General features: G+C 35.4%; 1 protein-coding gene and 1 long non-coding RNA gene across 24 annotated transcripts in view; one reads left to right on the forward strand and one right to left on the reverse strand.

The window, feature by feature from the left end:
- The window catches only part of NRXN1 (neurexin 1), a 1,115,712-nt gene that overhangs the window by 601,521 nt on the left and 487,208 nt on the right, over window positions 1–26,983 (reverse strand). For 16 of the 22 annotated variants that reach the window (XM_049115892.1, XM_049115890.1, XM_049115886.1 and 13 more), the window contains 3 exons: window positions 18,785–19,168; window positions 12,058–12,261; window positions 9,433–9,459 (listed from right to left, as the gene is read on the reverse strand). In XM_049115892.1, the coding sequence (XP_048971849.1) occupies window positions 9,433–9,459; window positions 12,058–12,261; window positions 18,785–19,168 (615 nt within the window). The remainder of the gene's footprint in view (window positions 1–9,432; window positions 9,460–12,057; window positions 12,262–18,784; window positions 19,169–26,983) is intronic. The other 6 variants (XM_049115885.1, XM_025466708.3, XM_025466698.3 and 3 more) reach the window with 1 other exon arrangement.
- The window catches only part of LOC112672146 (uncharacterized), an 86,666-nt gene continuing 69,538 nt past the window's right edge, over window positions 9,856–26,983 (forward strand). For both annotated transcript variants that reach the window (XR_007413801.1, XR_007413802.1), the window contains exons 1-3: window positions 9,856–9,956; window positions 10,462–10,586; window positions 22,066–22,162. This is a non-coding gene — a long non-coding RNA (uncharacterized LOC112672146). The remainder of the gene's footprint in view (window positions 9,957–10,461; window positions 10,587–22,065; window positions 22,163–26,983) is intronic.

Genomic DNA, 26,983 nt, shown 5'->3' on the forward strand with positions numbered 1-26,983 from the left:
ACTATGAATAAAGACAACAGGAATAGATAGAAGCTATAACTGAGCTGAAGCAAATCGGTATAGAGGAGAGGAGTAGCAAGTGCATCAGAAGAAAAGACAGAGGATAATGAAGTTACCATAATAGCACAACACGGAGAAGGGAGCCTTAAGTGACAGCAGATGAAAGGATGGCAAAATACCTGGGCCATTGGAGCCACACTGTGTGTTGAACAATCTTTCAGTTCTCGGGTCCCATTCTAATCTCCCCAAAACTTGTCATATTGTGACTGGAATTATTTCCTATCTATATCTACTCTTAGTGTGTTCATATAATAAACCTCCATCAATATAACCTAAATATATGTCTATTTCTTAAATACTAAAAAAAAAAATCCTTAAATACTTAAAAAAAAAACAAAAAACAAAACCAAAAAACAGAGGTACAATATAAATTAACATAAAATATTGTAGAAACAATATTATTATTTTAAACAATGGACTAGTAACAGTCTTCAGGAATTATTTTTAATGAATAGATAAGAACAGTGAACAAAGGTAAACAAATTCTTACCAAGCATTCAAAAGTGTATTTTCTTAGCTAAACTCAAAAAGACAAGAAATAACAACTGTTGGTGAAGATGTGGAGAAAAATGAACACCTGTGCACTGTTGGTGGGAATGTAAATTCATGCAGCCATTGTGGAAAACAGTATAGAATTTCCTCAAATAATTAAAAATAGAGATGCCATATGATCCAATAATTCCATTACGGTATTTACCCAAAGGGAAAAAAAAACCCACTAACTTGAAAAGATCTATGCACCCACATGTTCAATGTAGCATTGTTTACAATAGCCAAGATATGGAAACAACCCAGTCCATTCATAGATGAATGGATGAAGAAGATGTAGGGTGTGTGTGTGTGTGTGTGTGTGTGTGTGTGACATGTATACATATATAGGCATGTTATGTAGCAATAAAAAAGTATCATGCCACTTGTGACAACATGGATGGATCTAGAGAGGATATTATGCTAAGTGAAATAAGTCAGACAGAGAAAGTCAAATACCATATGGTCTCACTTATATGTGGAATCTGAAACACACATACACACACACACACACAAGCAGAATTAGATCTATAAATACAGAGAACAAACTGATGGTTTCCAGAGGAGAGGGAGGTGAGGGGATGGGCAAAATGGTGAAGGGGAGTGGGAAAAACTGGCTTCCAGTTTGGAATGAAAAAGTCAGGAGAATAAAAGGCACAGCGTAAGGAATATAGTCAATGATGTTGTCATAGCCTACTAGGGTGACAGATGGTAGCTACACTTGTGTGAGCATAGCATAAAGTATAAACTTGTTGAATCACTACACTGTGCATCTGAAACTAATATAACATTGTGTGTCAATTATACTCAATTTTAAAATCTTTAAAATCTTTTTAATTTTTTTCAATTTTTTAAAAAAGTGTATTCTCTTTAGTGGATTAGAAATGCACTTTTATTATCTAGTAAAAGTTTCCAATGGCTTAACAATATTTTTTTTGTATATAGTGAAATAATTTAGTCTAAAGAATATTTGAATGAACATAACTTCTGAGTTAGTGGGAACTAAATTCATTAGTTTTCATTGTAATTAAACAATTCTAAAATTCTAGGCTAAAATCAAATTATTGAGTGTATAGACTACAATGTAAAATAATATATTTTACATTTTGGTTAGTGTTTATATGGTGTACCATAATCTTTGGAAAACTAACTTACTAACTGTAAACTCTAGCATTTCTCTGAAACTCAGGCTATGAAATTTACTTTTGTTGTTGTTGTTGTTGCAATTTGTCCCAATTAAAAAAAAAAAAAAAATCAACATTTTCAAATTCTGCAAAACACCTTCAAATACCTAAGCTGTTTTCTCAGAAAACACTGCCAATTCCATAAGATAGTAAAATATTTCTAATTAATCAAATAATAAAACACTTATTTTTCAAGACTAAAACTTTTAAAAATCATCAAAGTTCTCCAAGATCTTAAAAAAATGGATATTCTATGTTTGAAACCATGGTGTTTAAGAATATGTATACTCATAAATGGAAGCTAAGCTGGAATGCTTATATTAATTATATCTGACCCATAGTTAAGTAAACAAAAGTATCGTGGGGATCCCTGGGTGACTCAGCGGTTTGGCGCCTGCCTTTGGCCCAGGGCGCGATCCTGGAGTCCCGGGATCGAGTCCCGCATTGGGCTCCCGGCATGGAGCCTGCTTCTCCTTCTGCCTGTGTCTCTGCCTCGCACTCTCCCTCTCTATGTCTATCATGAATGAATAAATAAAAAATCTTTAAAAAATAAACAAAAAAACCCACAAAGGTATTGTATCATCTTTTAAGATATGCATCTACTTCAGCAGGTAGCAGAGATGCATAATTCCTTTCTAGTGACTATATATGGAATTGAAATCCATGATCATGATATTTATTTTCATATTCTCTGATAAATAATTAATGGGGTGTAAATTGTTAGTGCTTTTCTTTTGAGTAAAATTAGGAATACAAAACTGGTAAAATTTTGTTTTTCTTTTTGTTTCAAGTTAATTCATTTATACTGTATTATTAGTTTCAGAGGTAGAATTAAGTGATTCATCATTTGAAAACAATAACCAGTGCTCATTACATCAAGTGCCTCCTTAATGCCCATCACCCAGTTACCTCATTGTACCACCCACCTTCCCTCCAGCAACCCTAAATTTATTTCCTATAGTTAAGAGTTTCTTATGGTTTGTCTCCTTGTCTTTGATTTATTTTATTTTTCCTTTCTTCCCCCTAAAACTTGTAGAAAGTTTTCTAATCCATATTTTTCTTTACTAGTAAAAAGTAAAATGAGTGCCATGGCATGACACTTTTGATCATCATTGAACATTAAGGCTGTCCTAAAAATTGCAGATTGTTTTAAGTAGAAGTCACTGAGTTCTTTTTAGTCTTTTTGATTTTTTAGGAATTAACTCTCAAACCTGAATCACAGCATATAAGTAAAAAAATACCAAATGCTTCAAATACAGAAAATTATTATTGTTTTAACATGAGTGAAATTTGAATCATGCATCTCACAATAAAATAAACTAAAAGAAAAAAGGTCTTATTAATAGCAAAAAATATCTGATTCAAATTTCTATCCTTGATTTTCTGGGTCAATGATAAATATTGAAATGCAACATCCCTACCAAAAGAAATACATAAATAAATACACAAAAAAGAAAAAAGGAATTCAAAACTATGAAGGAATTGGTGGCTATTTAGAAATCACCTCGTTCTAATCATGCAACAAACAAAATCATCTAACAGGCAATGGTCTCATGTTTGGTGATATTTGGTTGTATTAAAAAAAAATTGCTTTTCACAGATACCAGGGGAATATCAAGTCAGAAACTTTCTGAAGCTTTCTGAAACTTCTGAAGCTTTCCAGGCCTTTCTGACAATATCTACCTAGGCCGTTGTTAAAATGCCAAGTATCAACAATGAAAAATAATTTGATGAATTAAATCCACACTAATCTGGAATTTTGCATCACTTTGAGTACAGCCTTTTGCAACTGCAAGAAGAAAATGCTTCAGCAATCAATTAATAATTGAGCCTCATTTCAAGAGCAGGCTTTTAAAACACTGCAGCATTTTGTAGTTGTATATAAGCAATGAGATTAATTGTTCATGAAAATGGACCCAAGTCTTCTACTTTTCAGGCCCTCCTACTAAGATATGCCCAATCTATGTAGCCATTTAAATGCCCAAGGAAAAGTTGTACTCTTCTTTATAATTCTCATAAGTGTAAAATGTGGATAATCCAAATGTCCCTTGAATTTCATTCTAATTTTGTTATTTTCCTAAAGACTCATTGTCATGTGCCAATTCCCTTTGCTTGTTTTAGCTATATGTTTTTTAACCAAAAATCTATAGTCTCAATATTTTATTTCCATTAGATTCTTGCTAAAAATAATCACATATAAACTGCCTCTTATTCTCCTTTCCTTTGTATCTACTTTCAGCTTTAAAAACAAACAAAAATGACAGTAACTAAAAAAACAAACAAAACTCCTACGTTCTGTATTTATATAGTCATCGTCCCTTATTCCTTGAGCAGCTCCTTATCTTACATGGATGAAGAGCATTAATGATGAGATGCAATGACTAACACAATTCTACAAATCAGGTGACTGTTGTGTGGGGGACAAAGCTAGATGATTCCCTTTTTCAGTTGTCAGCTTTTTAGTCACTGAATTGAACATTTGCTTCAGGTTAACAAGAGCTGGCCCTCAGAAATTTCCTAATATCCTTTTAAGTAGCCTGCCAAACAGCAGCCTGATCAAAGCAATCTAATAAGGCTTAAGTGCCACTGGTTGACATTTTGCATTCTTTTATTGCTTTCCATTTTTACTACATTAAAAAAATGGGTGATAACTAATATCCAGTTGATCTTTTCATTCTGGTAATAAAGTGATAATATAAAGATCGTACTATCCACTCCAGACATCCATCACAGTACATTTTCCAATAACATACTACTTGGAGTGTTTCTTCACTCTGTCCAAGTACAAAGTGAGGTTAAGTACTTTGCCTCACATTTTATTTCTCTCTGATACTTTAGACAATGAACTGAAAATAAAAGGGGTTGAACTTCAACCCTTGACATTTTGTTCACATTATTGTAATCTGCAATTTTGTTGTCTTTACATTAGATAAACCATTTCCTATGAGAAGCCAAACATAGTTGGAGGGTCTGCCTACTAAAATATTTTGTCAACCCAGGTAATTTTTATTCTTGTAAGACAAGAGGAAACAAAACAGGACAAAACAATCTTGGAATTGGAGAAGAAGAGTAGGAAGAAAGGTAAGGTTGGTAGGAGAAGAGACACATATACAAGGCATAAAGAAACCAAAATAATGCCAACAAGCAGAACAGACATCAGAGATCATGAGTTTAAACTAAAATCAGTTTTTTATATGGATGCAGAGGTGGCTCCAAGACTTACTGAGAGCAAGAAGGACGTTCTGTAATTATGTTATTAATTTGAAAAGATAAAAACAAACAACACATAAAAGAAAGGGAAGAAAGAAATGCTAACAAAAACATAAGCACAGAAGTCTCTTTGCATCACTACATATTTATTTAGCTACTAACAGGACAATTAGGATTCATCTATAGTTTATAGGAACAAGATTAGTTTTCAGATTTTCAATGTATTTAAACTGTTAAGGATTATAGCATTAATGATTATTAAGGTTACAAGAAAAAGAAAGAATAAAATTTGGGATCTTTAAAGATGCAACATATCACTATAAATCCAAGTTTTTAGGAAAAAAAAAATAGAAACACATAGCCTAATGAGTTTGGGAGTACTGTAGGGAACTACTGGACACCAAATTTAACATTGAGACTGTCTTGGTAGCTCTATCCTAGAGTTAACCAAGATATTAGGCTATGTACTTTGGCAAAGAGAATACATAATAAAAATGATGGCCTGTAGAGAGCCAACTAATAATGAATTTGAGATAATTTCATAAGGATTAGAAAATTTCCTTTGCAATCTTTATAGTTTTTAAAAGATGCATTAAGTCCATTCATGTGAACCTAAGGAAGAGGCTGTCAAACATACCTTTTCATGCAAATAATTGATGTGTTAGAAAAGTACTGCTCAGTCTGATTTGGATTTTCTCGGTAATAATTTGCTCATGATTACTTTATACTAGTGTATTTTTCTACAATACTTATTTTTTGTAAAATAATCTACAACTTGCCATTTTTTGCACTAATTCAAATATATGTTTTTTTCTTTATGTTAGACTGTGACTTTAGAATCCTTTCTCATCTACGTTTCTGATATACTGTCCAGAGAAGAAATGATATGCTTTAAAAGATGGTGGTTCTTGAAGTAACTTCCAGACACAATTATTTTAATTTTTTTTTTTTTTTTTTTTTATTTATTTATGATAGTCACACAGAGAGAGAGAGAGAGAGGCAGAGACATAGGCAGAGGGAGAAGCAGGCTCCATGCACCAGGAGCCCGATGTGGGATTCGATCCCGGGTCTCCAGGATCGCGCCCTGGGCCAAAGGCAGGCGCTAAACCGCTGTGCCACCCAGGGATCCCCAGACACAATTATTTTATAATTGCAGACTGTTGCTTTCAAAATTGCAGTTGATTGAGAAGGCACAAGTAATCTGACTATTCCTTTATTTCTATCATGGGTAGAAGAGAATGGAGAGTGGGAGATAACACACTTCTGTGCTCACCTTCAGGCCATGAATCTGCACAAACTGACCTTAATTTAATTCCAAGTTGCAGATAACAAACATATTCTAGCAATGATATAAGCTAATGGATGTCAGAGAGCCGAGATCGCTCTGGGACTGTGTGCAGAGACCCTCCATTGTAATCTGAAAGATCAAAGTGTACTTTTGACACTGATATGACCACTATTCATAGAAATGGTTCTTTTTTAAAAAGTACCCTCTCCACATATGAAAACTTTTGATTTTTAAATGAAAACAGGCTCTCTTTCCATTTAAAGATTCTTGACAGCTTTTCCTACGAGGGGGGAAAATGATGGCAGCAAAGAACCTGCCAGAGATGGTCTCTGGGATTCAAATCTGCCCTTTCTCCAAAGAACCTGAACAAAAGGGTGTGCCCTGACCTGTCCACCAAAGACTGTATTGCTGCATCTAAACTACTGATCTAGAAATGGCTGATAAAGAAATGCACCTGTCATCTCATATAATCTCATGCATCTGAATATATGCAGCTAGATCTTCTTTCCTCTTTACCTACTATCTATTCTTCAAGGGACAAGATGAAATAGTCTGGTACCATATATATTTTCTTTTTCTTATCAAGTAATATCTGCTGTATGCTGGAGTGGGGGTGGGAGGGGTGAAGAAGGATGGAGCCACCAAAGGAAACAGCAGAACAATTCTGAGTAAGTGTAGAGAAGTTTAAAAATGTTTCCATCCAACCTTAATAATTTAGAGTTTAATATTAATTCTCAATGTAAGATAATTCTTTATGTTATAGTTGTATATTTTCCTTGGAAATTTACTTAAAGTTATCACACGAGGTATGTTTTATTAATTTCATAATACAGTTAATATCTTAGGTATAATTTTTAGAGATGGTAGTAGATGATAGATGGCTGTGATTTAATAAATGTACATTCATCTCGACTTAAAGTTCACAGCGGATAATGTAATAAATCAGTATCTCAAACTACAAGTTATACTGAGATACAGATATTATAATTTATATTTTTATAGGGTAGGAAATGCACTCTGCTTATTTAATCACTGAGTTAGATTTGCATTATTTGATATGTAAATTCCTCCTTCTTCTAAAGTTGAGTAATAATAGCCTGAATTCTTGATGGAACGTGGGGTTCTTGCCACATCTGCCCACTATTCCCCAAATAAAAGAAAATGAAAGTGTTACCTGCTCATCGAATGTTCTTTCCAGTGACTGCTGTCAAGTTAAGGCATTTGCAGTCCTGTCCGAGGTGTGCACTGAAAGCTCACAATCGTTCATTTAATTCAAGTAATTTACATGTAACACATACTCCTTAAAAAGGGAAAAAAATCACTAACCATCAAAAACCTTTGTCCTCAAAGGTTTTATTCTGTGGAATATCCAGAGGAAAAAAAAAAAAAACACTGTGCTTAATGTTAGAATCTTGTAATATAAGCCAAATGAAGAGAACTGTCTAACAAGGGTAATTAGACTATAAATACATATTTTTAAAAAATCATCTGTATAGCTAGAAAACACATAATCACACTCGATTTTGTTAATTCCCATACTAGAATTCCAAATACTGGAGTTTAAATAGTTACATTTTTTTAATTTAAAAATCCATGCTCTATTGTATGCTTAATATAAATAAACAAGAGTACATAAGACAGGAGGCTAGAAAGGAATATTTTAATCACATTATTTTCTAAGACTTAAGATGTATCAAGAACATCTATAACTATATTAAGGCACAAATGTAGCTTTGGAAAAGTATTTTGTGATTGCCGCTTTGCCTGGATCAGTGCCCCAGAGCTGAAAGCAAATTGGGCCATGGTGTGAGACTGGCAAAAGTTGTGCTCCTTGTCAGGAAGTGTGGAATGGGGTCTGAGAGGAAATGATGAAAATGTGAAAAAGTCATTTGTGTGAGAGCTTTGAGAGATTATCTCAGGAACTGTTTTGTTTGAAATGTTGTTTAATGCCTTGTATGATAGATTATCAATTTAACTTTTCATAGGTCATGATTCAGTCACCTTTTTATGGCTATGATTGAAAAAGATTCACATTTATATTACTTTAAAATGAATATTAAAATGCTTGAAGACAAATTTGAGTTATAAGAAGCATGGTGTTCAAAATAGTATGCATTTCATTAGATAAAGCTCATTGCTTTGTACATTTAAGACCACCATTTTGTTCCTCAAAGGATGACATTGCATTTGCAAACACAGCAATGGTTTTGGGAGTAGACTTCATCAACTCACATTCAGCACATTCCAAGGATATAGAAAATGTTTGTTCTCACTGACTATAACAATGAGAGATTAGAATCTTGTTAGAACCATTTTATTTAAATAGCTAACAACTTTGGTATCATTGGAGGAGATTCCTTAATGTGGTCAGCAAAACTGGAAAGGAAAAAAAAAACCTAAACATTTATGTTAAGAAATAAAATAAATTTACTCTTAAGGTAATGCTACAACTCAAAATAAAATCACAGTCCTCATAGCCTTACAGGTTCTCTAGTCTATAGTTAAATAAAACTCAGTCCATGCATCTTTTCTGACTCATCATTTGGCATGCATATCACAGATTTGAAGGGGTTTGATTATTTTTGCAGATATGTGATGAGGATGTAAAAATTCATCATATCAATACTCTTAATGAACAGGAAAAAACTTAGACAAGTAATTTTCTTTATACACACATATATATAATGTTGAAAAATAAATTTTTCTAAGTTGAATTTAGAAGAATTTAATAGTAGCTCTCAAAATGAAAGGAATCCAATTTTTCCCTATATTTTGAGTTAAGAGATAAAAACAGAAAGTGAAGGAAATACAACCCACAACATTTTTTTCCTAATTTGGTGAAGAAGAGAGCCACTAGAGTCCAAGAATCAAGCAAAACACAAATGTCACTTGCCTTATTCACAGGTCTATAGAGGCATGTGCACCGTCTGCTGTAAAATATTTGCCATCCCTTTTCCCACCTCGACGTAGGAACCACAGCAGAAAAGTCTTCAGCTGGACTGATTTCAAAATGAATTTTTACAACCCAGATGATGGACTGGTATACTTCAAAAGTGAATTCATGAGTTTTATAAACGTCTTTCTCCTGCTCTCATTTTGTTCTGGACTAGCTTACATCATAATGGAGGAATAACATTTTAAGAATTTTGAATAGGCACTTACTGGAATTACAGTTAATCCTGATACAATCTAGATGGGGAAGAATAGATGAAAAATGAAAATTTATCCTTCAAGGTAATAGCTGCAGACATCCAATAAAATCACAGTCCACCCTTCCGGGGACAGACACATGCAAATATGGCCACTCCATATCATTTATTCTTTACAGACTTCTAGAACCCAGATTCATTGTTATAGAACTGTACATTGGAAACAACAATAGAAGGTTTTTCTTTTTTCTTTTTTTCTTTTTTTTTTAATGGCCAATTCAAACAAAGCTACATGGTGACAAATCTAAGTGAAATAAAGAGTTGTTAACTGTCAAAGATGTTTGGCTTAGACTGGCTGCGACTTTCTCCCCATCTGTGAAAGAACATATCATTGTTTTCGGCATAATTAAAAAGTGCTCCGTCACAATGGGGTACAGTGCAAGCCCAGCTAGGCTCAGACATCTTGGACCTTCAAAGTCTAATATCCCACAAAGGCCAAAGGACTCTTGAGAATTGTGGTGGTCAAATGGAGAAAAGGTTGCAATTATTCTAATCTCACCCTAATGTATTTTATTTCTGTTATTATTATCATTTGCTTAGGCAAAAAAAAAAAAAAAAAAAAAAGGTAACGGCCAAATATTGGCTGGATTCTATGCCTTGCATTAATTGGAGGAAGGAAGAAACAATTGTGTTTTCCTTCAGAAGCCTCCAGTGGCTAAGGAGTAGTGTCATTCTTCAGAGCACCCACGCCTGTGTCTCTCTCTTAGGAGCTAACAGTGTTATCTCTATGTAGTAAATGTCATGGTTAACACTGGTATTGACTTTCCTTTTCTTCCACTTGCTTCTTATATACACGCAGATCCTCTACGAACAGAATGCCTGATCTGAATAACACAGACTGTGATTATAAGGGTTATCTTTAAAGGACTGCTGTGGGATGTCTTATGGTTGTGTATAGATAAATACTCGTTGGTTTTAGTTGTGATATTTAATGCCTTTGGGGAACATGAAAAATATAAACCTAGATTCTGTTTCCATATAGCTGAGTTTGTCATGTGTCGTCAACCGCATCAGAAAAGTGGTTGCAAACAGCCAAGGACCAGCACCTACACAGCTCTTTCCACAGAATGCTTTGCTGTTGGAAAATTTCCAGGAGTTTCCACTTTGGTGAGCAGCCCCTTCACTGCAATTAGGCAATTCCCTTTGATTTGTTGTAGTAACCTCTCATTGTCACTAGAGGGAACTCTAACAGAACAGTAAATGACCGTGCAGCGTGTCCTTCAGCGATCTTTAAAAAACACCCTTATTAATTTAACTAATATTAATTGAATGTAATTGTATGCAATAAGCTATCCCTGAAATAATCTTATATTTTATGAGCTACCATTCTGCCCAGCACAATTTGAAAATGTAGGTAGAGTTTCCACAAATGCTTTACCTCGTCACGTTTTGCTACTCTTTTTGTAAACCTATGTTTCAGATTTTATTTTTCTTTCTCCATTTATTTATTTGTGTGTGTGTGTGTGTGTGTGCGTGTGTGTGTTTAGCACTTTCAGGAAATACAGTAAAACCTCATTAATTTGTACTCCTCTTGGAGCTAATGATAATAATGAAACTTCTTGGGCAGAATATTTATAATTCTTGAGAGAATCTTCAGAGATTGCCTGAGAAAAATTAAACAAACAGGTTGTGAGAAGATCAACTTCAGGAGGAAAACTGAATTGCGGTACATCACTGTACAATGATGGTGCAACTTGTATTAGAAACAACATCCTAATTGCCGATAATTCTTATCCACCCATTAAAATCAGCCTGGTAGGACCTTTCCTTCATAAGCCTTTCTAGCTATCAATTTATGTTTTTGAATGTAATTGAAAACAAAGCTGGGTAGTTTTTTTTAAGTCTACAATTCAGACTCTTTCTTAATTCAGCCTAGCCTTCCCCCATATTTCATACAGCTTATTGAGGTTTTACTGTAGTCACTCTTCCCTAATGCTACAATTAAGCAGGAAAGCATTATTTCTCTGTAGAAGAGCCTGTGTTTTAGTGTTCTCATGGCTGTTTGCTACGGGCCGCAGTCTTTGGGCATTGAAGGGTTGTGGATTGCTGTTTGATAGCAAAATATCACCACACAGTATTTCCAAACAGAAAAGATGGGGTACCACAAAGGTGACTAGTCAAAGGAGAAGCCCAGGGAGCAGAGTAAAAGCAACTCTCGATCTACATCACAAAGTAGAAATTTGATATTCGTGCATATGTCATCTAAGTAAAACTAGATGGATTTTTATTTATCTGAAAGGGTATCCTCTATAGCAAATCCGAATATTAGTAAATACAACAATGGAAATTATTTGAGGCCTCTTCAAGCCTAACAATTTATACTTTCAAATTAACCTCACTGATATATATGGCTTCCCTTTTAAGAATCCTCTGTGGTAGAAATCACAAAATGGTAAATTATGTCAAAATGAAACAATAAGAAGATGCCCCCAAAACCTAAATTAATTTAAATGATGAAAATGAGACCATTAAGTGTTTTAACTTTCCATGGCAAAACAAGCTACTCGATAAATGTTTGCAGGCAAAACTGAACAAAAAGTGCAAAATATTAGTTTTATGGGGGAAGGCGAGTTGTTACCTAGATTGACCGTCAGTTTCACACGGCCTGCATCCAGCTCCAGGCGGAGGGTGTCTGCGGAATCTCTAGAGGTGGTTGCCATGAGAATGCCATATGCACGCTGGGATCGGAACCGTAAGGACACATCCTCCGCCTCTGTATGCATCACCACTGGGAGCTGGATTTTCATAAACATGCTCCCATCGTAGCTCAGAACCGTGGCCTCTACAGATGGGAAATGAAGATAAAAGTTCTCGGTCAGTTTGGTGCCTTTATACTTTGAAAAGGAAAAGTGTGACCTATTAACAGCTTCCAGGTAGAACACAACTTTACACACACAACTCATCTTCCTCAGAAATGAGCAATTTTTTTTTTTTTTTAAAGCCTGAAAGAGAAGTCAAAGTGAAGAGAACTTCTGTGAAGTATCTGCTAAAGTACAGACACAGAGATGGTGCTACTTCCTTTTTGGTCACATAGCCTTTCATCTAATAGCATTAATCATGCTGGATTATTGATGTTTATGTATATGTCTCCCTTCCCAAAGGCAGAGATCATATTCATTTGTGTGTAGACGTAATATGAGCCCGGTATGAAGCACTATCAGTTACTTAATGCACGTATATATGTGGCTAGGCCACTGACTAGCTCTGCGAAATCTGCCTTAGCTCCAAATCTTTCAGCAACAAAAATGAGGAGGTAATAGTAGAGTTTGTTTAAGGCCTTTGCCTACCCTAAAAGTCGGTGATTCTAAGAGAAGTGGCTATCATTATGTCCTTCCATAATTTCTGCCCTAATAGGATCAAAAACAGAAAAAGAAATGACTTAAGCGTAGAAGAAAGGTCCATGTTTTACCAAAAGTATTCAAAAAGAGAAGAAAAAATAGTATGTCCAAACAACAGGTGATGCTCCTTCTGAGTCACTTTAACAACGTAATTAATTTTTTACAAAGTCGCAAACTGAAACTTTATTTTAAGCTTTATTTACAGGTAAAGGGTAACTGAGAACATCTTCTGTAAGCACTACCCTGGCATTCTAAAACTATTAAGCTTTCACCAAGAAGTCAATAATTATGTACTTTGGTAATACTAAATAAGCATGGGGGTGGGTCTGCTTGTGTGGGTGTGTGCTACTGAACTAAAGTGGACTGCTTTAAGACAGCAGTTGCTTAATACTATGTTAAACACATAAAGAGGAGGACAGCAGAAACGGTTGATCACAAACTGCTTTAAGGAAGAATACCTTTAATGTTAAACACCATATGGTGTTGGAACATTGCAAAACAAGTATGAGTAATTCTGCTTTCTCATTGGTTCTGACAACTCAGAATACTGTTTAATAAAAGAAAAACTACCTAGAATTAAAGTAAACTAGGAAATTCTCATTATCTTGGCTATTTACATGGCGCAATGATTATTAGCTTCACTGATACAGCTGCTTATTATTAGGACTGGAGTTGTGGTTTGGCAAGTTTGTCTTTCAAAAAGTCAAGAGAGTCTAAAGCTGCTTCTGATAGATTTTGTTAGTTGTTGTCATCTTGGGACTGAATGCACATCCAGAACCGATAAAGAATGGAGATTCCTTCCCTTCTTGGTGCTCTTCTCTTCTGCCTACCTCTTGACTTAAAGGATCTTGGTCAACTCCCCCTAATATTTATTAACAGCCCTGACTTCTCTCCTGAGCTTCTTCATCCACTGCCCACTAAACATTTCCAATTTGAATACTTTAGGCACCCTCCACGTGAACCAACTCAACATGCTCCTTCACCAATGTTCTCTATCTTAGTAAATGGCATAATCCCATCGTTTAGAACTTAGCTTTTCTGATTTTTCTCTTAACTTCTCTGTGATGCCCAATCTATGTTCAAGTCTACAAGTCTTGTAGTCTCTAATTCCAATCCATTTCCTGAATTAATCGCTTCTTACCCTACTGCTAAAGTATCTCTGACTCTGCTCCCAACTGCTGAGCCACTCAGGCATCCCTCTTATTTGTTTCTATACTGTTATCTCCTTCACCCTTTAGAATGTAAGTGTTGTGAGGGCAGAGGTTAGGCTCTCCTATACAGCAGCAGCTGAGTGCCCTTTCCTGAAAAGGGCCAGGCACACAGGAGAGCCTCAGTAAGTACTTAATTGAATTAATGATTGCATTCGATACAGAAGATATATGAAAGAGCTTATTTAGGTTGGATATCAAGCTCACATAAATGCTCACTAAAGTTTTTACTCTTGAAATAAGTCAATCAGGGAAGGACAAACATTATATGGTCTTATTCTTTTGGGGAATATAAATAATAGTAAAAGGGAATAGAAGGGAAGGGAGAAGAAATGGGTAGGAAATATCAGAAACGGAGACAGAACATGAAGTTTCCTAACTCTGGGAAATGAACTAGGGGTGGTGGAAGGGGAGGAGGGCGGGGGGTGGGGGTGAACGGGTGACAGGCACTGAGTGGGGCACTTGACGGGATGAGCACTGGGTGTTATTCTGTATGTTGGCAAATTGAACACCAATAAAAAATAAATTTATTATTAAAAAATAAAGTTTTTACTCTGCCTATTTTAAGTGGAATCTAATTTTGGTAATTTATGTGAACAAAATATTTGCTGAAGTCTACTTTGAAGGACATACTGTGGCATAGACAACAGACTAGGAAACAGGTCCATTTATTAAATACAAGTCCTGTGGCTAGGCGCTCACCTGACTCTGAGAAAATAAAATACTATTCTTTAAAATATAGTGGTTCTATTATACCACATATTTTTGTTATTAGATAAGAAGTATCATAAAAGAAAAGCTAGTAGTAGTTTACTTAAAAAAATAATTAAGGGGTGCCAGGGTGGCTCAGTCAGTTAAGCATCTGGCTCTTGATTTGGGCTCAGGTCATGATCTCAGGGTTGTGTGACAGAGCCCCACGTTGGGTTCCAAAGTCAGCTGGGAGTCTGCTAGAGATTCTCTTTCTCTCTGTCTTTCTCTGCCTCTCCTGTACCCTATACACACACTCTCTCAAATAAATACATTAATTAATTAATTAATTAATTAAAAATAATTAAAACATGATTGTAAAACTACGACAAACTCTGGAAAAAACGTGCTTCTTGTACAAGCTTAAAGGAAATTTCATCTTTACTATTCTTTGCTTAAACTATAGCCAATTATTGTCCTTATCTATAGAGCAACAGAAACCTAAATAAACGTTTAAGGGTCATTATCAATTGCTCAGTTCTTTGGTATCACATTGATAAAAGAATTAAAATGTTGTTAGTCTTCTTCTATGTATTTAGTCTGTAAGTCTAGTGTGTATTATTCAATAACCACACTTTGAAAAATGATTTTATAATCTTCTATAAAATGCAACTTAATTTGATTAAAAACTAAGTAGGGGGGGAACATCCTTTCAGAAACATAGATGACTGACAGCAGATCATAAACATAGTATGAAATACATTTCAAAGTAGAAAAATAATCAGGATCATTAGCCTGTAACATTATCCAGTGAATGTTGAATGAAATAACACAGTAAAGTAATAAAACTTGAGTACATTTTAAATAATTCTCAACGTGAAAATAACTTCTTGATAAACGATAAATGAACACCTAAATGATTCCTCATAATTAGAGTTAATGTTTAATTAGACAAGAAATGGAAAGTGCACATGGCTGGAGTCTAGAGTTGCCAAATAAATGGCAAACAACATTCTGACATTTGAAGGTTATGCTATTTGGCAGCATCCTTTCGCATTAGTAAAAGTATTTTACCACTTAGAACACAAAAGAGCACTTTAAAAGGCTAATTCCCATACAATACTTCCCAGAGGGGGAGAAAAGTTTGAGCTTTGTCTCCTGCATCTCCTTCCCTCTTGTCGTTAAGTTTGATAAATTTGCTTTTCTGTATTACTCCTTCTTGCCGTCTAAAGTGTACACCTGTGCTCAGTTTTGCCGAAAGGCAGTCACATATTGTGCGCAACGATGAAAATCAGACAGGGAGCCAAATTATATTGCTCTGACATCTGTCCCTCCATCTGTTAGAGTTTTAACAAACAAGTATAAAGCAGACCTCTGATTACAACATATACACATAACCAAGAATAATTTCTATATGGCCAAGTCTCCACAAATCCTCAGCTTTATTAAAAATAAAGTGGGAGGGAAAATGCTAAATTTAATTTATATTCAATTGAACATTATTTCTATATTACTCTTCTTTATGGGATCAATACACATAAAATACTGTTTTCCTAGTTGCTGAAGTCAGCAAATATTGTTCTTTCTTACAAATTCCTTAGCTTACTTAATGCAGAATAAAAATTTCCTATAGTAATATGATTGTGATATCATTCCCCATGCTGCATTACCCAAGGGCTTGACCACTCTTTTTAATTACTCTGAATAATAATATTTATAAATTATCAATTATTGCTCAATAATAGTAAGAAAGAGACTATTACTACCTTTATTTATTTATTTTTAATTTTAAAAGTTGTCAATCAACTCTTATGTGATTAACAGCCTAATGTGATCAGAGCTTATCTGGAGACAAACCACAGTCAAAACTCTTTCTTTTGAATTGGAAACCCCAAGGGTTGAGCACAGTGTTGTGTTGATTGAACTAGGGCATAGCTAGGAACTGGACAGAAGCCAAATTCTGTGGTATTGAGCATGACAAGCATCCCACATCACCGCTGTTCTCAGGAGATACCATAATGTGAGCAAAAAAATTAATTCTGAAAAACAAAGACTTCTAACAATATGCTGGGTAGTCAGGAAACAAAAATCACACAAAAATGACCATTTTTTCCTCAACACACAACCAACCTAGAGACAAAGAAATCTGCAGAAATTTCTAGCCACCTGTCAGATAAAAATGTATGCTGAATCCGAGTGATGAAGCTTGCTATTAAATTCTCATTTGCAAATCTACATATGCTTGCCACCCCTCCTTCTAATTATTGCAAAATATAAATATTCCCTTTCCCTCATTCTGGCTTAGGAAGCTTGACAATTTCTATTTTTACTTCTGCCATATGTAGTAGCAGGATATTGCCACAGGGTGGTACACCGCGCATATTTAACTGAAGGCTTTTGAAATCTGCGTGACAGTTCGGTTATATCCTGTTCTAGCTTCACGTAAGCAGGAGGTGTCAGGATAATTGGCAGCTCTCTGAGTGACTAAAAGGAAAACAAAGGCTTAAATCATACAGGTTTGCTAATCCCACATTATGACTAACTTGTAATATATTTACAAGCCTTTTTGGTGGTCATTGTTTGGCTCCCTTTGGCAGTTTCTAAAGACCAAACTACAGAAACAAACTGAAGTTAGAAGGGGAAATGAGAAGAGGGAATCCATAGAGAATATACAGCGTACAAGTGAAGCTACACAGAAATAGCTAACCTCTAACAACAATTCATAGGAATTGCAATTTGGTACTAGGAGAAGGAATGAATCTATGTGATGAAAATACTTACCCATCTGTTGTCCTGTCTACCTCTGTAGAGCACAGAACAGTGATAGTATTTTGGTAGGTAATATAAGATCACGATTAGATTATTAAATTATTGCTATAGTTTTTGTATTGATTAATGTTAATAACAGAATTGATAAGCTGATGAACCTCTTTCTTAAGATAAAGAACCAAAGTCACATTTCAACTTCAGATTCTAAGAAAATTGCTATTTTTGTTCTCTAGAAAGCTTAGACGAATTAAACTATATCAGATTGAAAGGGGGAAAGAAGACTAAATGTGCATGGTTTAAACAAGACCTGCCTGGTGCTTTCAGGCTAAGTGTCTAACACAGCGAAGTCATTTGGAGCATGAGAGGTCAATGGAGCAACTCATCGGCAGTTTTCCATATTGATTTTTTTTTGTTCCATTGTTGAAAATGAGTGGCAACGGGTATTGTGACTAAAGCATTTATTTGAAATTGTTAGGTAGATGGGAGGACTTTGTTTCTGTGCTGTTCCCCCTTTCCTCTGCGACAAACGGTGGGAGCTACCACTCTTCATTCTTCCTCTAATCCTCATTCTTCTCCTTCTAATGGGACAGGAAAAGAAAAAAGAATGTGGCTTTGCTTCCTACTAGATAAGAAAAGGAAGCACCTGCTCAGAAATTCAGCAGACACACCAGAACTTAATACCATATAGGTAAATACGTCTTCTGTAATCACTTAGGTCCTAGGCAAAGGTGTCTTTGAAATTAGGGTGTGTACTTCTGAAAATGTTGGTGTAAATTAGATGATTGGAAGTCACCTTACTTTCTAAATTTCAAACTTGGATAAGTTGAGGGAAGTGAAATGAGCAGGTTAACTGAACTCTCAAGCCACACCGTTAGAGAATTTGCAACTTAACAGCCTAGCTGGTCTCACGTGCTCTTCTTCTGGCCATAGATCTTAGCACTGGATGCTACACATATCCCTAATTCATACCTTCTTTACTTTGTAGTGTCCCGAAATTAAAAACTGGGCAAAACAGACGGCTGTTGTTGTCAATTATACATCTTAAGACCATAGTCTAGAGGATGCAAAAGACTCAAATATTTATTCCTGCAATATACTTAAAAGTCTATGTCTCCCAGAATCAGCCCCTCTGAAAATCACTTAGGATACATCAGTAGTACGTCATGTGTGGCTGCTTGGCTCGCAGGGAGTTTACCTCAGCAGAGGATACATTGTGCTTCCATGGCCAGTTTAAGGTCTAAGGTCAACATTTAATACACTTTTCGTCTCAGGGGAGTCAGCTGCTTGGTTTTTGGAATCCTACCTCTCTCGCAGGACCTGCCAAGGTAGCCTGTTCCGGAACAATCACAGACATATCTGTTCCACCCATCCCTGCACATGCCATTGTTTTTGCAAGGGTTGCTAAGGCACGGTTTTGCTGTTTCCCTTGAGCAGGAGGGCTTCACTCCAGCAGTACTTTGAATTTCAGCCATTTGCCGGATATCTTTGCTCTGGCCGTCGATGAACAAATCTCTAATGCAGCCCACGTAGCCGTAGTTGAGCAGAGCAGTCCACACCTCAGTGGGGAAGACGAGGCCGGCCTTATTTTCTGGCAAGCCCCCCAGGTACAGCTCATCATCCAGGTCCAGAATCTCGCTCTCACCAGGCGCAGTGTAGGGTGTGCGCAGTGTGTTGACAGAAATGGTACCTGTTGCAGAGACAAGAGAACACATGGGTCTTTACCAAGTGCAACATGTTCTAAAAATCACCCTTTCTCTCTCTCATCTGCCTAAGGGTACACTCCTTGAGAGCAGACAGTTCTGATTATTCTTTCTGTTCCTCGTGTGGCTTATCCTTCCCAGGGGGAATGAAAACCAAAGTGTATGGCCAATAAAGAGTGTTTGTCAGCCTTTAACAGTTTAGTAAAGAAAAGAAAAACGATTTAAAAAAGAAGGAAAGAAAGTTCTCTTTCTTCCTATATATTCTCAGCGTTCTATATCACTCTCCAACAGTTCAGTCAAGAAAGAAAGAAGGAGAAGTTGACATTATACACTATCCTTTGGAATAAAGTCAGATTCACATCGGTAAATGCTCATTTTTAAAGCTGATATGCATCTGCAAACTAAAAAAAAAAAAAGTTGCATGCACCTACCTTTAACTGTCTTGATTGCTTTTAATGAACACAATAGTTTGACAGAACATGTATGTCAAAGCTTGGCTTCACCACTCTTAGCTCTATCAAACTATTGATAAACCCTATGGTCTTGGTTTACTCATCCATAATATGGATATAATAATATGACATACCTCTTACAGTTACTCTAAGTGTTAAATAAAATGATATTAATAAAGTATCTGGTTTGTAATAAGCACTGCATAAATATTGTATATCATGATTCATCACAAGAACCGAATAAAAAAATTAAATTAGAAATTTAAAATCCCTACTAGTTACTCATCTAAATTGACAGGTTTTCCCTCCCTCACTTCAAATGTAAGAAGAGAATAATTCTATTAATTTACAAATATACAGGAACCTGGGTGTAAGCATAAGATGAAGAGGTAGACATTCACATAGGATTAACTGAGAATCACAGAAAAAAGTATTTGTGGGATCTATTAAATGAAAAAAGAAATGAAAGACAAAAGACACTTTTTGATTAAATTTTCTGTCATGTACCACCAGATTACTCAAAATTCCACCAATGTTCTATATCCAGAAGGATATCTATAAAAATGAAACTATGTTACCTGGAAAGGACACCACACTATACATGACCAGACTGTCCCAGATTTACTTTTCAGGTCTAGAGCAGAAAGCAGAAGAGGCCAAGTACTAAGAGAGAAAAGTAGGTTAGAAATGTCTGGTGCCATGCTCGCTGCTGACATAGAGCCTCAGGAATTTGGGGGTGCAGACGTAGAAGAGAAGCCAGGAGACAGAAGATGAGGTATGGAGATAAGGACAGAAAGGGAGAGTCTAGTGTGGGGAGAGGATGGGTAGGAAGATGCATTTTGGTTGTTTCTCAGAATACCTAAGATCCATCCCCTAGCGAAAATACAGCCTATGATGAATGTGAAACATGCATCCAACTAAGGATGCAGGGCTGCTGGCCTCTGCACAGTCCCTAGGAGCATTCCAAATCCCAGCAGAAGGGGTCTCAATACTGGCAATGTAATGGGATCTGTCCTTGTGCGAGAGAAGGCCATGGAAACCACGCAGAGACTGCACAGGCAGCCAAGTCATGAAGAGGATATTTGTCTCTCTAGACTTTCACAGAAAGAAATGGAAAAAGCTCCCAGAGGAGAAACACTCAAAGGCATTGCTATTTTGGCCTTCCAAAGAGGGGAGTATAACAGGGATTTCGGAGGGAGGCAGCAAAAAGGCAAAAGGACAATGTATTCATTTTTACAGTTCACATTTGTGCAAGTGTTTAAGAAGAAAAGTCATTGAGGAACATATAGGTACCATAAAATCCTAGTTAGAAAAAATATGAAAAAATATAATTTGGGGGAAATGAAATATATAACTTTGAGAGAGAATGGTGTCATTTTTCTTCCTAATAGAATTTCATTACATGCATTTTTAACTGTCCCAAATGCCTTAAGAAGTGAGTTAAAAGATGATCCCTATCTTCTGCAGCAGCTAATGGATGTTAGAAAATGATGAGAAAGAGTATTAATGACAAAAGAAAAGGTGGACATTTATATGTATATGTGTGTGTGTATATATATGTAACTATTAATGTATGTAATGTATATAATGTATAATGTATATTGTGTGTGTGTGTATATATATATACTATTATATGTATTTTCAACAAAAAGTTGTATGGAATGAACCGAGTGATTTCTGTTTTTAAGAGAAAAGGAAAATGAGTGCCACTCCCTGCTTTCTAATTAGTTCAAAAAGGCTTCTCAGAAACGAATGTATAATATTGAAAGACAACCATTAGGAGACACAGAGCTAGGGAACAGTGACAAAGTTTTACAAGGGTTAAAAAATTTGTATTTTTCCCATCTGCCTTGTTACTCGTGGAACAAGCCTGATTCAGCCCAGGAGGAAAAACACTTGGCAAACACGTGGCGTTAGAAGTCTGCACTAGGAGGTGCTTGCAGGTTCTGAGGGGAGGGATTCAGTGGCTGGATCTCACCAGGGCTCTCCCCTCCCCTGTAGTTTGCTCAGCTCGGTACCCTCTGTAGTTGCCATAGTCACAGTCTTCATTAGGCCAGGCATTTCACACAGTCACCCAACAACAGTCTGACAGTAAGGATGGAGTGATTGGCTCTCCTCATTTTTATTTATGGGTGTGTTGGTGCCTGCTTTTAACAAAATATTGTAAGAAAATTACAATATATTTTTATGAATGCGTTTGTTGTGGCCAGAGTAAGATATTCACTCTCACTTTGTGATTAGACTAGAGTTTTCTGGTCACAACACCTAAATTCACAGTTTTAATATAGTCTAATGCACACTGACATGCCCCCCCCCCCCCGCCATAACCCCTGCTCACACACAGGGTGAAACAAAAGTTTAACAGAAAAACATTTAGCTCTATTACTTCTGAAGCACTCTGATATTTTTCATATATAATTTTATTAATACAGATGCGGGATATGACCCACCAAATTGATTTCAAGAATGATTAACAGGTTGTAACCTACAGTTCAGAAACCACAGACTGAGAAGTTACAGTCATATAGGGTAAGGATATTTTCCCCATGGCTCCTCATTGTCCCTCTGAGAGATGATTTCAGGGTTCTTATGGGAAAAAGTAATGGAAGATCAGAGAGAAAGAAAGCAAAAGGAATATAATCCTAACCTTAACTCCAGTACAAGCCAAGAACTATAATTTAACCCTGGATTCAAGGTAAGGAGTTATACTGAGCATATGCATATATCAGATATCATTCATTAAAATATTTTGCAAACAAATATAATAGAATGAGACAACGGCGAATGAAAATCAACTACTAGCTCCTCTACATGCTTTGCCAATCCATACGCATTTATATTTTAGAATACCTTTGTAAAACAGACAGCAAAATAGGGAAAGAGTAGAGCTTAATTTAAGTGGGAATGGAAGCAATTATTTTTATGTTCTGAAGATGCATCAAATAAAAACTGTATTTAAATAATAATTCAACATTATTACTGAGTCAAACTCAGATACTTACATTACATTTATATATCATATTTCTCTTTATATTATATTTAGTCTACACATGTTCAAATGTCCAGAAATGTACACATTTCTGATAAGCGATTTGAATCCCAAATTCCTTAATGATTTTATTATTGATATGAATCAAAGAACATTTTCACCTAAGCAAAAGGCTCATCACAGAATTACTGAATTCATTTATACCGATTTAACACATATATATGAGCACAGTGAAATTTCAATATGAAGGGTCTTAAGTGCCTATTTCATTATAATGGAGTTATAAAAGCAGTGGTTACCAAGAAAACATGAAATGAATCCTTAAATCTCATTTTTGATAGTTGGAGACAATTGAGTAGTTGCTACAGCTGTATATATCAATAGAAAATGAGAATGTTCCAAAGGTTGAGTTAGGACCAGAAGTAAATAAATTTTTAAGAGAAAACAAAAATCTAGGTATATTGTTGGTTCATCCCTCTAATTCCTATAACTATTTATGTATTCTCTTTGGAATAGCTTGATTATTTCATACATTTTACTTTCTTTCACTATAATTAAATTTAAATTAATTTAAATGATTTAAATTTGGTAAATTAAATATTTGATATAAACATTGCTATATTTGAGCTGTTAAAATCTGCAGATGGTAGTCCTATGTGGAGACTTCTTTGGATCAGTGCTTCATTCTTCACTACTTAAGAATCAAAAGCATGTTTCTATGTTATTTAGCTTTTAAATAAATAAAATTTCAGCTAAGAAACAAATATATTTCTGTGCACATGACTTTTATAATCTTAACATAGAAATCACACTAACATATATTAATGTTTAAACTTGGCCACTTTCATTGCATATGCAAAGGGTAAAACAAAGGTGACAAATAGACAAAGTAATATTTATTTAAGAATACTCATGAAGCATAACTAATGAATTCATGCTTTATGTAAAAGTATACATTAAAGGCGGAAAGCTGTTGAAAACAGTTCTTAGTTTATAAAAATGGAAATCATCTTTCCTATTTTGCTAGTATTTATAAAGTTAGTTTCCACTCTTTTGTTTTGTTTTGTTTTTTTTTTTCCCATCTAATTTTTCTTGGCCTTTTCACTTACAAAAGATTAGTTTTCAGGGTGAGAAGAAGCATAGAGTGAAGAGAGATTTAAAATAAGATGATTTGGCTTTATTTTTAAAAAAGATTGTATGCATTCATTTGACAGAGAGAGAGAGAGAGAGAGAGAGGAAGAGAGAGAGAGAGAGGGAGAGAGCGCACAAGCAGAGGGAGCAACATGCAGAGGGAGAAGCAGGCTCCCATGGAGCAGGGAGCACAATGTGATGCAGGGCTCCATCCCAGGACCCTGGGATCAAGCTCTGAGCTGAAGGCAGCCACTTAACCTACTGAGCCACTCAGGAGCCCCAAGATAATTTGGTTTTAATTACTGCAAAAGTTTAAGTGACCAGGAAATGGGAGGTAGAAAACAGTGCGCTGTAATGGGAATGATTTTGCTGGGTCAGAGGAAACCAACTTCCATGCTCTAGATTTTGCAACTTTGCTGGCATGCTGAGCCAAATACTGGATTCATTAGGCCTCAATGTGGCTCTTATGAAAAATAACAGAACTGATTGGGTGTCACTAAGGTTCCTTTTTGAATAAAATTTTCTGAAATTACTACTTAAAATAAATTTCAGTTATATACAAATTTTATTTTTCTATAATCCTGTTACACCTTTTCTTTGCAGAAGAGAATCAGATTCCATAAACTTAAATACTTACTTCTCAAATTCATATTCTATTTTTTTAGACTTTAATTTATGTATTTAAGAGAGAGAGATAGTGAGGGGGAGAAGGGCAGAGAGAGGAAGAATATCAAGCAGACTCCATGCTGAGCATGGAGCTGGACACAGTGCTTAATCCCATGACCCTGAGATCAGGACCTCAGCTGAAACCAAGAGTTGGATGCTTAACCGACTGTGTCACCCAGATACACCCAAATTCATATTCTATCAACAAATTTAAACTCAGCAACAAGCTATAAGTGCTAAAAGTAGAATGAAACTTTATTATTTTTTAAAGATTTTATTTATTCATGAGAATCACAGAGAGAGAGAGAGAGAGAGAGGCAGAGACACAGGCAGAGGGAGAAGCAGGCTCCATGCAGGGAGCCGGATGTGGGACTCGATCCCAGGTCTCCAGGATCACGCCCCGGGCTGAAGGTGGCGCCAAACCACTGAGCCACCCGGGCTGCCCTGAAACTTTAATTATATACTATGATGCAAAATATGAAATATAGAATTCCAACAAAATAGCAAAAAATAAATGAAACAATATTAACAAAGATAGTTTTGGATATGAGTGGATTATGAGTAGATAATTTCTTTCTTTTTAGTTTTCTGTGTCGGATAGTTTTGGATATGAGTGGATTATAAGTAGATAATTTCTTTCTTTTTAGTTTTCTGTGTTATCTTTTAAAGATTTTATTTATGATTTGAGAGAGAGCACAAGCTGGAGGAGGGACAGAAGGAGAGGAAGAAGCAGACTCCCTGCTGAACAGGGAGCCTCATGCAGGGCTCCATCCCAGAACCCCAGAATCATAAGCTGAGCTGAAAGGAAGATGCTTAACCCACTGAGCCACTCACACACCCACTGTGTCTTTAAAAAACACAATGTCACATGTTGGGTTTATAATAGGGACCGAAATAAAGTTTATTTAAAAACAAAGAAAAATATAATTTTAATATTCTACTTTTCTACTTCTTCCTATGTGTTTTCTGCTTACTTGGATCCACCCCGAACCAGGGAAGTCAGGAATTAAACCAGCATATTAAGAACTAAATCCTAGAACAAAATTGAAAAGTTTGATAATATCTTCTGAGGGGAAAAAACGAGGGGGAAAGTGGCATATCCTGTACTATGACCAAGTGGAAATTGAAACAGCCTATTAGCAAAATGACCTGTCATTAGCTTTTAAAATTAAAAATGCAATTCTCCCAGCGATTCCAGTTCTCAGAATCTGTCCTATAAGAATTCTGATCAACATGCATAAAGATATAACATGAAAATTTTCTTCATAAATTAGTTTAAAATAGGGAAATTTTCTGAAAATAAAAAGTTAAATGTCCCTCATAGAGAAATGACTAAGTAAACAGTGATAGGTTCAATCTCCAAAATACTACAAAATAATGGCATGGAAAAGGTTTCAGCATTTTTTAAGTTAATTGGTGAATAAAAGCTCTCTATTTATCATATGTGTAAATATATGGATAGCTATATTAACGCAAAGGAAAATATGTGGAAATACATGGTTACCCGTGAAGGAGGGAATGAACTGATGAGGAATGTATGTGGCACGGGAAAACGCTTATGTACTTTCTGAAATGCTTGAATATTTTCACCAATAGCACATATTCATATGTTACATGCATGTCATGTATTTATTTATTTATTTATTTTTATTTTTTTTTGCATGTCATGTATTTAGCACATGCACATATACAAACACACATCCACACTTATTGCAATATGTATACATATGAATTTTTAAGATTATCATACACAATGCTGGATAGTTGTAAACATCAGTCAAGTGCTTATTTTATAATTAAAATATTAAAATTAAAATACTATTTTGAAGAATTTATACAGATTTCTGCTCAGCACTCCACAATGAGAGTCACTGCTGCTAGGTGTGGTCAGGTAAGTGCCTATTTCCTCAGGGTGCGACTGACACCATAGCCAAGGTCTGCCCTCTAAACTGGTAGGCCCAGCAAGGAAATTTGCATATTGAAAGAACAGGGTCCATCTCTCAGGTTTTCACTGATTTACCAAGCCCATAGGATCGATGTACAAAATAAGAATGCCAAGTTATTAATTCTCCATGAGATAGCAACTATCACAGGATATAGAAATGCTTCCTGTGTAGCTTTGCCAGTAGGAGATGCCAGTTTACAATCCAAATGTTTATTCATTTATGATGGGAAATTTAATTGATAACAGGAACCTGAATACTCATATCTCCATAACTGGTCAATTATATCCATCTACTATAATCAGAATTACCATGAGGAATTATGTTTATTATATAGTACTGGTAAGGATGTATATTATCTATAAAATATATGTACATAAGACTGGAAGAAAATGTCCAAAACAAAATTTTTTTTAGGGGAAAGAAAATGGATGACTTTTTTTTTGATTTTTAAACATGTTCAAAATCAAGAAATAAATATAAGCATTGGTTTAATAAAATTTAATGTAACAAATTTATGCAAAATTGACTCTAGTCATTGGGATAGTCAAATCATTAACAAAATATTGATAAAGTGCTTCAGTTTTCCACTGATGTATGGTGGTTTAGAGACATGCATAC

Source organism: Canis lupus, chromosome 10 (genome assembly GCF_003254725.2).
Source record: "Canis lupus dingo isolate Sandy chromosome 10, ASM325472v2, whole genome shotgun sequence".
NCBI lineage: Eukaryota > Metazoa > Chordata > Mammalia > Carnivora > Canidae > Canis > Canis lupus.